The 13227-nt window shown below is 42.1% G+C and overlaps 1 protein-coding gene across 2 annotated transcripts; it reads left to right on the plus strand.

The window, feature by feature from the left end:
• The first annotated feature begins 1846 nt into the window (after positions 1 to 1846).
• On the plus strand, positions 1847 to 10666 carry LOC106603939 (beta-2 adrenergic receptor). Of its 2 annotated transcripts, none has more exons than XM_014198192.3 (2): positions 1847 to 2020; positions 2221 to 10666. In XM_014198192.3, exon 2 carries the CDS (start codon positions 2234 to 2236, stop codon positions 3455 to 3457), a length of 1224 nt encoding a protein of 407 aa, XP_014053667.1. In that variant the 5' UTR covers positions 1847 to 2020; positions 2221 to 2233; the 3' UTR covers positions 3458 to 10666. The 2 variants fall into 2 exon arrangements, with proteins under 2 accessions (XP_014053667.1, XP_014053668.1); XM_014198193.3 differs by having other exon boundaries at positions 1857 to 2020; positions 2224 to 10666.
• Positions 10667 to 13227: the final 2561 nt, after the last annotated feature.

Consider the following 13227-nt stretch of genomic DNA (forward strand, 5'->3'; position numbering starts at 1 on the left):
TGGATGTGCAGATAGTTTCTCGTGAAGTGATAGCACAGTTTTTGCACTATCTGGGGCGACATTTACAGTAAACTGTGCTGTCACTTCACGTGAAACTGTATCTGGGGTGACATTTACAGTAAAGGCAGGTTATTGTAGTACTACATAAAGTGAATGCACTGTGTTTATTGTGTTGTCAACAAAGTGGTTGACACAATCTATGCATTTTTGCATATGACGTATATGAAGTGCTTATGTTCAATTGCATGGATTTTCTTCACTACTGGTTCCAGTTGAGTGTGAACAGGATATAATGGAAGAGAATGTAGTTCTGTGATCAGAAAGTGCCTCTAAACACTAATGTCACTAAATACTGAATGAGGTGTAGATCCATGTAGCCTGTTCTCTCTCCCCGGTCACAGCTCTTCTCTCTCCCCGGTCACAGCTCTTCTCTCTCTCTCCCGGTCACAGCTCTTCTCTCTCTCCCCCGGTCACAGCTCTTCTCTCTCTCTCCCCGGTCACAGCTCTTCTCTCTCTCCCCCGGTCACAGCCCTTCTCTCTCTCTCTCCCCGGTCACAGCCCTTCTCTCTCTCTCTCCCCGGTCACAGCTCTTCTCTCTCTCTCCCCCCGGTCACAGCTCTTCTCTCTCTCCCCCCGGTCACAGCTCTTCTCTCTCTTCCCCCGGTCACAGCCCTTCTCTCTCTCCCCGGTCACAGTACTGTACTGTTTGTCCTGAGACACAATGCAAATCACACAACGATTTTTTTGGGGGGGGAGTAGGGTATGTAAAACACAAATATGCTACTGGGTTAATTTGTTTAAGTGTGTTTCTACATAATAACCAGATCTATGTGGTGGAGCTAGCCATGCATTACATTTACATTTTAGTCATTTAGCAGACGCTCTTATCCAGAGCGACTTCAGTAGTGAATGCATACATTTCATACATTTTTTCCGTACTGGTCCCCCGTAGGAATCAAACCCACAACCCTGGCATTGCAAACACCATGCTCTACCAACTGAGCCACACGGGACCAGTCATGCAGTCATGTTAATGATAATATAATATATGCCATTTAGTAGACGCTTTTATACAAAGTGACTGACAGTAGAGCGTGTGTACGTTTTCATATGGGTGGTCCCAGCGGGAATCAAACCCACAATCTTGTCAGTGCAAGTGTTCTACCAACTGAGACACAGACAACCACAGAGAATCTAATATACCCATGTCAATGGACCATACCTTATGTCTCTGTTTTCAGTTGGAATATGGTTGAGATTCAGGTCAGGAAGTGTGAAAGAGGGCTATTGACATCACATGACATAATTATGCTCTGCATGACAAGCCTATAGAACAGTATGTAACTGTAGGTTGTCCATATACGTTGCTCTGTTTGTTGTGTTTGTCTCCAGCAGAGTTAGCTGCAGTACTATTATGTTGCTAGGTGAACAACCCTTTCCTTTTCAAAGCATTTTCAAAACAAAGGCCAGGAAGCAGAATTTGGAGTGACAGTTCAATTAATTCATTTCAAATCACCTTGTCCAGTGTGTTGTTGCAAAGAGTGAAGGTAAATTTTTAAGCTGGAACAAAATAATAATCTAGTATGGTTAATTTAATGACGTACAGCTGTTATCACTATCACATCAGCAGTTTCTTTGATTTATCTGATTACATTTTTTTTTAAAATATTTTCCTTTACAAATATTACAGATAAAAACATGTTCTGTGGAAAAACATGACTGGTATTTAAAAGGAACTGTTATTCACTTCTCCTGTAGTCTGCCTGCCTGCTGATTGGCTGCTGCCAGAGTGTGATGTCATTCTTGCCTGCTATAAGAGCCCTGACTAGATCAGGAACAACAGTGACAGAGTGGTGTGTTAGAACACGGAGCAAGTGGAACTGTTAAAGTGTGTCACACGGCAAAATAGGAAGGGAGAACATTTTTAATGAAGTATAAACACCTAGCTGGAGCTACAACCTATTTCTATCCAAAAAAGGAATACTTTTAGATTTATGGGAGACCAGGAGAACATTTGGAGGTTGGTAAATTACTTCAAGATTAAGTATTTAAATTAAATTGCATCTAAGATATCTTGGATGAAATTACTCAATTGATCAATCCTTACTCATGCTTCCTACCTTGACTTTATACACATTACATTTACACTAGCTATGTGGTTTATTCTTTGTTTTATGGGTGTCTACGACAATACGTTTCTTCTTATCTAATCTCTTCAAGCAGCCCATAGATCATGGAGAATGTGAGCACGCCTGCCTTGTTCAACCTATCGGACCTACCGGTGGAGATGAACTCGTCGTCTCACCAGTGGTCTTACTCGGAGTACAACGAGGCTGAGGCAGTGCTGCTGGGCATCATCATGGTCCTGCTGGTATTGGGCATCGTCTTTGGCAATGTGCTAGTCATCACCGCCATCGTGCGCTTCCAGCGGCTGCAGACGGTCACCAACATGTTCATCACTTCTCTGGCCTGTGCTGATCTGGTCATGGGCCTGCTGGTGGTGCCCTTCGGCGCCTGCTACATCCTCCTCAACACCTGGCACTTTGGCAGCTTCCTGTGCGAGTTCTGGACGGCGGCAGACGTCTTGTGTGTGACGGCCAGCATCGAGACGCTGTGTGTGATCGCGCTGGACCGTTATCTGGCCATCACATCGCCGCTGCGCTACCCGTCCCTGCTGACCAAGCGCAAGGCATGCGTGGTGGTTGTAACGGTGTGGGGCGTGGCCGCCCTAATCTCCTTCCTGCCAATCCACATGAAATGGTGGGTGTCTGACGAGCCCGAGGCGCTCAGCTGCCTAGGGAATTCCCATTGCTGTGACTTCAACACCAACGCAGCCTACGCCGTTGCCTCCTCCGTCGTCTCCTTCTACATCCCCCTGGCGGTCATGGCCTTTGTCTACGGACGCGTCTTCCAGGAGGCCAGGAAGCAGCTGCAGAAGATCCGCGGCAGCGAGGGACGGTTCCACGCCCAGATTATCAACAACAACAAGGGGCAGGATGGAGGAGGAGGAGGGGGGAACGGGAAGAGGCCAAAGTTCTGTCTGAAGGAACACAAAGCCCTGAAGACGTTGGGGATCATCATGGGAACCTTTACTCTCTGCTGGCTGCCATTCTTCGTGCTCAACGTGGCGGTGACCATCTGGAAGGTGGACAACATTAAAATGCCATTCAGGATATTGAACTGGATAGGATACGCCAACTCGGCGTTCAACCCCCTCATATACTGCAGGAGCCCTGAGTTCAGGTACGCCTTCCAGGAGATTCTGTGCCTAAGAGGGACTGCTTTCCCCACTAATGAATACATATACAAAGGACACAGCTTGCAGGTTAGCCCTAAGGATAAGCCAGGCAGCTCTATACACGATAGTGGGACCATGGAGCTGAGTACTGGCTCTCGGTCTAGTGTCACCAACACAAACAGGAATTGCAATAAATCTTCACTTGCCTCCATTGTCTGAAGCGCAGGGTGTTACCAGGAGGCTGGTCTATCTCGTTTAGTCAGACCTGGTGAGCAGACATGGGATAGGAAATGACATGGGAATCTATTTCCATACTTAAATGTGTTACTATAAGAATATTATTCTAGTAATGTGTAGGTTATTAAATGTTTGTTATATGTTTCATCTTAATATTGAACAGTCTGCAAAAGACTTAGGAAGTATATTGTTTGTGGACGTGATCATGTGTACGTGTGGTTTGTAGACATGTGTGCACATGTCATGTACTCTAGTGCTTGTGCCTGTGTGTATTTCAACACCAGGGTTCAGGTACTAAGTTCATGTCTCCAGTTTGGTTGCACAAAAAAAAAAAAAAAATCTACCTCATTGTTTTTGATTCATCTCCATCTCAAATAGCTTCAAGAACAAATCATTATGGTCTGTTTGTATGAACATGAATAATGTTGTCTGTCAGTTGAACTGACTGTTCTTTGCTGGCAGTGGTCTGAAAAACGTGGAAAGGCCAGGGTAGGAAAGGTCCAGAGAATTAACAGGCAGAACAAGAGATGAAATTAAGGTTCTACAGTAATATATGTGCCCGCCCCCCCCCCCCCCCACTTGTGCCTGCAGCCAGCCCTCTGTCTGTAACACATTCCATATTTATCTGGGTCTCTCCCAGAGCCATCCCAGGGGCTTCTGTCTGTCTGTGGGATTCTGAACGCTCCCTCGGCCACGGCCCACCAATCCAACTCTCTGACGAGTCACGGCAGGTGCATATCGTCACAGGCAGGCTGCACCGCACCAAAAAACATTTCAACAGTTGAGCAAACGCTCACGCTGCTCTGTCCCACTCCCTCCAGCCACCCTTCAACACCTCAACCTTCACCTTCCCTACAACACCATTTAATAAGTGTGGTTACATACGCATGTCCTGCCGCCCCTCAAGACGGTGTGGAAGGACACACAGACAGACAAGCCTCAATAACCCTTGCAAGCACGCTATAGGTCAGAGCAGCAGTACCTTAATGCTGGGTAGTGTGACCACCACTGTATGTCATTCTGACACCAATACCCAGCCAGTAAATTTAGTCTGTAAAGTTATATTTAGTGATTGCTTTTACACTCTACCTTGCTGCTTCTCTGTGTTATTAGTTGTTAATGGCGACCATGGGAACGGTTGTTGTTGTGCTGCTCTCCGCTGTTGCTCTAGTGTTTTCAAGTTTTATTTTTGGGCTGTTTATTTATTTATTTTTTTGCTGTTGTGAAGCTACAGTGTTTACAGAGATTCCTGGACAAGCTGTCTGATTTGGGAGACAAACAAAATGTTGTAATAGATATATGCAATGTACTAAGTAGCGAAAATATAAGGAAATAAACCACTACAGTAAGGGAGAATGGGGGAAGTTGAGCCGCCCTTCGTTTCTAGGAAACCATACACAACATTAATCATGTGAGCAGATATTTAGGAAGAGGTCATTATTTCATGGAGTCTGTGGAGGAAGAAACCACAGAGAAAAAGCAAGTTCATTCCAAAAAACGGATTTTCACAAAGTCAAAAATATATTGTCTTAAAGGTTTCATGATGCTTGTATCTAAACCAAGGTTTTAAGACTTTTATACATCTGTTGGGGTCTCTATACGTTTCAATATGAGGTCCTTAACCTGCATAAAAGTGCATCCTTGCAGCTGTGGGGGCTAATAAAGACTAAATGTTTGCCTTGGGGTAAATTGAGCCAATGGCCACTATACCCCATCCAAATGCAATCATCATTTGATCAGTTTTATGCGTAGTATTTCTGCAGTGTGTCATACATATGAACTCAATATTGTTACAGAGCAGACATCATGTCTGTGTATACAAACATAAAACAGGCGCTTGAGAGCAGCCAAGGAAGTGAGTGAGAGAAGGGATGAAGTCAATTTGAACAGAAGCAAGGGATGAACAAATAGACTGAATGACACTGAAGAGGTACATTAATAAAAAATACTATTAACATGTACCTGTGTGAAAGAGAGGCTATGATAGAGTAGCAGAGGCACACCAGGTCTTATATGATGACATGGAGTCTCAGCTTGATTAAGAGAGGCTATGATAGACTAGCAGAGGCACACCAGGTCTTATATGATGACATGGAGTCTCAGCTTGATTAAGAGAGGCTATGATAGAGTAGCAGAGGCACACCAGGTCTTATATGATGACATGGAGTCTCAGCTTGATAAAGAGGCTATGATAGAGTAGCAGAGGCACACCAGGTCTCATATGATGACATGGAGTCTCAGCTTGATTAAGAGAGGCTATGATAGAGTAGCAGAGGCACACCAGGTATTATATGATGACATGGAGTCTCAGCTTGATTAAGAGAGGCTATGATAGACTAGCAGAGGCACACCAGGTCTTATATGATGACATGGAGTCTCAGCTTGATGAACATATCAAGAATCTCACAGATCAGTTTCATGGGCTTAGTAGCCTTTAATATAGAGAACTGCCTACCAAACAACCTCCCTTTCCCAGATAACTGGTAGAGAAATGGAAGGGTAAGTGATATTGAAAAGAGATCTATATCTGAATGTACACCCCCATTCCATGAATTCAACTTTGACCTACCAGCACTATCACCCACTGTCACAGGACACCAACACCCACTGTCACAGGACACCATCACCCACTGTCACAGGACACCAACACCCACTTACCCCAAGGCGGCTTAACTTACTCTGTCCCTATTCTCAATTTACAACTGACCCCATAGCCAGGAATCCACTTTTTTTGGTCAAGCTATGTTTTCAAAACTCTATGTCGATATATTTTTTAGAAAGAATACTACATTTCTCTTGAGGTAGTGATGCTGAAAAAAATGGCTCAACTTACCCCACTCTCCCCTATAGCTTTTGCAGAATCTGCACATATTCTTGTCTAAGAATGATCAAATGTAAGGTTGGAACTTTTACTTGCAGATGTTCTACGTAGGTAGGTAGGTGCTCTCAGTGATGATGAACGCTGTAGGTGTCCTCAATTTCTTGCAGATTTTGTACAGGTGTTACTGAAAAGAAACCTCGATATCACAAGTGATTCCGCCTGTAATGAACTCGGCTAATGGTGTAGCACACTTGTACTTCAACATAGACTCTATCGCACCCTCACGTCAGCCAGCGAAGTGAAAAAAGTTACTCTAAAATGATCTCATCATGCACTGACTGTAAATATTTAGAATGCTTCAAATGATTTCTTAGTGTATAGGTCTATACTAAACCCTGTTACTTTACAACTACTTAGATAGCTACTGGTGTGTGTGTGTGTGTGTGTAGGTGTCTGTCTGCTTGTGCTAACTGTTTGAATATTTATTTAACCTTTTATTTTGACAGGGAGTCATGCTGAGACCAAGGTCTCTTGTACAGATGAGTCCTGTACACACATCAATATTCACATCAATATTCACATCAATACACGAAGAGCAGAACACAATCATAGAAAACAAACATTCTTCAGTACAAAGGTCCTTAACCAGCCTTTTGAATTGCTTTAGAGGCACCAATTCATCACATTTATTTTAGATCGAAGGGATCCCCAGAGATCCATGAGACCGAGTCTGGTATCTTGTACGTCTGTAAGTTAACAATGAAGAAAGGTACGCCGGAAGTTTATGCAAGAGAGCTTTATAAACAAAAAGAGTGCAATGCATCGATCTACAAGACTTCAGAGAGGGACAGTCTACTTTCTGTTACAGAATGCAGTGATGTGTACTGAACCTATTGCCCATAATAAAGCCTAGTGTGTCCAATGGCTTCAATACAGTGGCAGCTGCATTTATATGGACAATATCTTCATAGTCTATAACCGGTATGAATGTTGATTGAATGATTTTGTTTTCTCCTATCAAATTCATGACCTATTCCATTTTAATTCTTCATTTCTTAACTAACTCGTCAACATGCTTTTTGAAAGATTAGCCTTTTCGTCAGTCCAGATGCCCAGATATTTACAAGCGGGGACACGGTCAATGAGGGCACCAACCAATGTACATATACAGTATATTCATGAATCATCATATACATTATTACGTGATTTGGAGAATACCATATACTTGGTTTTACCTGCATTAAGTATGTAAGTACATACTTAAGTAAGAGTTTGCTCAGACAGTGGTGTTTGAGGTTTGATTTCATAGGAAAACATGAGGTACTGTATGTGTTAACTCACCCTCTTTGTTATGGACACAAGGACACTTTTGATGTATGTACTGTAAATGTGAATAATGTATTTTCCTTGCGTTGCAAAATGTTACGATGAATATATTGTGTCAACTTCAGACACGTAGCTACAAAAGTACGAGACATAGTCTTAGATATTTACATATCGAAATTATTTCATTCCACTGAAAACTTGTAATTTGCCAAATGAAAAAGTTAACAAAGGCAGAATATTTTGCAGCTGGAATTTTTATTAGAAGTAATATTTGCTAGAAATATTAGCAGTCTGTTAAAATGTGCTTTTGTTAAATGTTTCTTTCCATGTCTGACATGTTAGATCTGAGATTAAACCCATGTGTGTCCGTTAAGTTCTAAGACCTGGTTCTGTGTAGTGAGAGAGCACACTGCCCCCCTCTGGTAAGGCTGTTACCTGGAGCAGGAAGAAGGATCCGTCAACACTGTTTTTAAGATATTTTCTGCTCCCCAGCCCTTTTATAAAGACAGCCTGTTGCTAAGGCCAGTGTCCTACATTACCGGACAGGACATTGCGCCTGGATTCCATGAACAACACGACATTTCATATGCCCACAGCTGTTGTGCATTGGGAAGCACTGAGGCAGGCATGAGAAGGACTGACTGGTGGAGGTCGTCTGCAGGGGTTCACACATCTCTTCTGACAAGGAGACTAGAAAGATGCAATGGAAACAGCTGTGTCCATGTTGGACAGTAACACTCACTGGACTGAAGGGCAGCTCTTCTCTTTTTCACAGATCTTGATCTCCACTGTGGGGAGGAATGGTGCCTCTGAGCGCTGATCAAATGAAACTGAGTTTACATTTCTCAATCTCTGCTGGCCTGATATGAGTCCCAATCTAATGCTCCAGGGAATGTTGCATTGCAGGTTCCACACTGTAGCTGTGCCATGATGGTAAAACGTTGTACAGTTTCAATTGCATACCTTTTAGTCATGTGAATCAATTCTGCAAGTGTAATGTATTTCAAACATTCTGTATTTGCTATTACCTTATAGAGCAGGGGTATTCAACCGGGGGTCCACGGCCCCCTAGGGGCCCACAGAGGTGCTGCTGGGGGTCTGTTATATATATATGTGTGTGTGTGTGTGTGTGTGTGTGTGTGTGTGTGTGTGTGTGTGTGTGTGTGTGTGTGTGTGTGTGTGTGTGTGTGTGTGTATATATATGTGTATACAAATATTTTAATGAATGTTGTTAGCAACAACAGAATAAACAAAATTAGAATGTCATACCTACAGTAGAAATAGGAGAATATCTTATTTCTTATGATGGTAATTGTATTTCTTAACTCCTAATATTGAGTGAATTACATTCATTAGAGCCAATTACACTCATGCACCTGCAAATCAATTAAATCCAAAATGTATTTGTCATGCTTCGTAAACGACAGGTGTAGACTAACAGTGAAATGCTGACTTACTGACACCTTCCCAACAATGCAGAATAACATAAAATAATAATAATAGACAGACTAACAGTGAAATGCTGACTTACTGACACCTTCCCAACATTGCAGATAGAAAAACATAGAAAATAATAACACTATGAATAAATAGACAACCAGTGTGGCAGTGTTGCTGCTAAGTTTTCTTGACTTGGACATAAATATTTTGCCATCACATGGCTAACCCTTGTTTAACCAGCTAAACAGCTGCTCTTAGCTAAAACGGGTTTGGAGTTACCTTTCTAATTAATAGGCTAGAGTTTACACTTCCTCTTCTAATTATAATGTGGGAAGGTCAAAATAATGAAAAACTAATAGGCTAGAGTTTACAATTCCTCTTCTAATTATAATGTGGGAAGGTCAAAATAATGAAAAACTAATAGGCTAGAGTTTACACTTCCTCTTCTAATTATAATGTGGGAAGGTCAAAATAATGAAACTATCTACGAAATGTATTCATTTTAAAATGTTGATTACTTCTTCCTTCACCTGATGATAAGAGATGTGATATATCTTTTTTTGCTAATGTACAGTAGCATTCAAAAGTTTGGACACAGTTTTTCATTGGACACATTGTAGAATAATAGTGAAGATATCAAAACTGTGAAATAACACATGGAATCATGTAGTAACCAAAAACGTTTTAAACAACTGAAAATATATTTTATATTTGAAATTCTTCAAAGTAACCACCCTTTGCCTTGAACACTCTTGGCATTCTCTCAACCAGCTTCATGAGGTAGTCACCTGGAATGCATTTCAATTAACAGGTGTGCCTTGTTAAAAGTTAATTTGTGGAATTTATTTCCTTCTTAATACATTTGAGCCAATCAGTTGTGTTGTGACAAGGTCGGGGTGGGTATACAGAAGATAGTCCATATCATGGCAAGAACAGCTCAAATAAACAAGGAGAAATGACAGTCCATCATTACTTTTAAGACATGAAAGCCAGTCAATATGGAACATTTCAAGAACTTTGAACGTTTCTTCAAGTGCAGTCGCAAAAACCATCAAGCTCTAAGATGAAACTGGCTCTCATGAGGACCGCCACAGGAAAGGAAGACCCAGAGTTACCTCTGCTGCAGGGGATAAATTCATTCGAGTTACCAGCCTCAGAAATTGCAGCACAAATAAATCATAGGAGGGGGTCCCTGGGTCGCCGGTTTTCCTGGGAGGGGGTCCCTGGGCAAGAAATGGTTGAAGACCCTTGTTGTAGAGCCACGGCTTCTTTCTGCATTGTTCCACTTTATCAGTGCGTGGGTCTGCTGCTGCCAGACAGTGTTATGATTACTGTATATATTATCATAAACAGAAGTGTTTTATCTGGTAACTGGAGAGACCTGTGCTACTGACCAAGAATACAATCTGGAGGTGACATATTTTCCATGCTGCATGTCAGTCACACAGTATGGTGTAAGTAATCTAGCACCATTCCCTGTTGTTCAAAATTATCTACAGTATCGGCGTTGATGTTTTATTTTTTACGGTGGTCATTGTGTATGTGTACATTTAGGTTGAACTAATGTGATATGGTATTTGGATTTAATAAATAATTTATTGTTCTTCAATGGTAATACATCTTTTTTTGCAGTTGTATTAATCTATTTGTATCTATCAACAAACTAGATAGTCTTTTTAAATCCTGAGAAAAGTGTGCGCACACACACACACACGCACACACTTTGGCTGACTTTTGTGTGTCAACCTCTTATCAGCCTCAGTGGTATCAGCCAGTAACCCTAGGACAATGAGAAGAGATTTCCTGGGAGTTCCCTGGTCTGCTATGTAGTAAACAGATCCTATCCAGCTAATCTACCCCACCTGCTGCCAGATTGTCTCACTCTAAAACCCAGATCAAAGCACCAAGCCCAGTGCTTAACCAGAACCTGTAGGCCTGGACACTAACCAGCAGGATTGTGGGCCAGGGCCATAGACCTGTAGCCACAATAGAGACCAGTGACAGACAGATCACACAGATGAAATATGACTGTTGTCCAATGTTTTGCATTTCTCTGCTCTGAGCTAATCATTAAGTTTTCTCAGATCCTCTGACTCATGGTCTTTGAGGAGAGTAATGTTCATCATCTGTTTACATGGCTGTCGGCCAGCTGTAATGGATGGTAGTGGACTCGCTGCCCAGCCTGTAGCTATGCACTCTCTGCTTTTTGGAAATTTTACTACATTTTTTTCCCCTCCTGTGCTGTAGGTCATCTTGGATTATTTGCCCAGCTGCTTATATCGAGGTTACGAGTTATGCTGAGAAAGGTGAGATTAGTTGTAGTAGCTATCGACTGTACTATGTGTAGTTCTAAATGTTAGTAAATGTTAGTTAGCAGATTATACAATAGTCCTGTCAGTGTTTTGGGTGCCAAAGCAAAATGTCTGACACCAAGCCACCTGTAGACTATCAAAGACTAATGACACAGTTAAACGACACCAACTGAACTCACACACCCTTATAGTTAATATCTGCTTTGCTGTACTTGGCAACCGTGAAGGGTGAGAGATAAATATGGCTTGAATGGCATATTCATCATGAAATAATACTAGAATAGAAAGGACTAGTAGTAATACACTCATTAACAGTCTATTACAGCTATTATGTGTGTCCCAGTGATGTCCCTCGAAACGTGTCACAATTTCAAAGATACACTGATTTTCTCTTCATATTCTAGTCAGTTCTTTATCGTCCTCTGAGGATACTTTTACAGTATAATTATTTAACATGGGAGTGATTTCCACTCTGAGTCCGACTCCACCTCATACAGCTGAGCCGTTCCCAGGAGAGGGAGTTGGCTGGTGTTGATACAAGGTGGTAATACCAGGTGTCTCCAGCATCACGTTACCCTGGGCTCAGGCTAGGTTTAGACTGAAGTGTGTAAATAGACAGTCTCCCCAGGAGAACAGGTTCACACCACATGGGCGAAGTGGATATTATGCAAACGGAATCAGACGAAAGCTTTGCCGCTGAACACCCAATTTCATTCCATTTTTAGAGACAGTGTTCCAGCAGGTAAATAATTAATGAGAGGTGTGAGATCTCCTGTTGAATCCCATTGATACTCTTATTTAGTGATGCTGGTGTTGTGCTTGTTTTCAATGAAGCAAGAGCTGCAATCATTGTCTGAGAGCTAAAAATGTTTCCATTTATAGGCTGATCAAATACTGAAGCCTACATCAGCGGTGATCACGGTGGTCTTTCTCCTATATCTGGACTAGGTCTCACCATAAAGCTGTTAATGGATGCCATTAGACTGAGTATGTGGAGACAGGCCCCTGAAATCAGCTTTTGGTAGCTATTCTGGCAAGTCTCAGCAACACGGCGGTGCAGAGGCTGTTTGACAAGATATCTCACAGATGTTTAATGAAAGCAATCTGTTTTAGGGGCTTAACCGTGATTGGGCCCCAGCTGTGTAACCTCACCACTTTCTGGTATTACTGCAGATAAGGTCCATTCCCGTAAAGAATGTGTTCCTGAGATTCAGAGGTTTCGTGTAAACCAAGGAATAAACGACACCGTCTCTGCTGGTCTTTGCTGTTGGCACTCATGTTCACTTATGTTCCCTCTTCCTGGTCTTATGTAGGGGAGTGACGAGGATTCAGGAATGTAAAGGAATATGATAGGCCAGATCCACCATCCAGCGACAATTTTTCTACCTCTTTCCAACATCTGTTTCTTCTGTGATTTTTGCCTCTAAATAAGGGTTTGTCCGTTGTTTTAGACAATTGAATTCTCAGATGCACTTCTTAGTGCAGTATCTTGTTGAATCTGTTTCCATGCAGTAACACTGTCCAGTTCTCCCTACTTTGAATAATGTATTTTTACACTGCTCATCTGCAATAATGATCATTTTAGTTAACCTTGCTAATAGCACTGGTGGAGACCTGAGTCATCCACACATGGGAATCTGCAGAGATAATTTTTGCAGGCCATGCTTCCTGCTGTGTTCCATCCCTAAGGCTCTGTTCTGATTTGTTTTTGTTTGTCCTTATTAATGGCAAAATATTCACACAGAAAAAGTAAGGTGAATGGTCCAGTGACTGATGTTCCTGCCTCGTGAGTCGGACACTAAATCCATACGTGCAAATCCAGCCTGGACCAAGATCTCCACTCCTGTGACAAC

The sequence above is a fragment of the Salmo salar genome, chromosome 04 (assembly GCF_965601325.2).
Source record: "Salmo salar chromosome 04, fSalSal1, whole genome shotgun sequence".
Classification (NCBI taxonomy): Eukaryota; Metazoa; Chordata; class Actinopteri; order Salmoniformes; family Salmonidae; genus Salmo; species Salmo salar.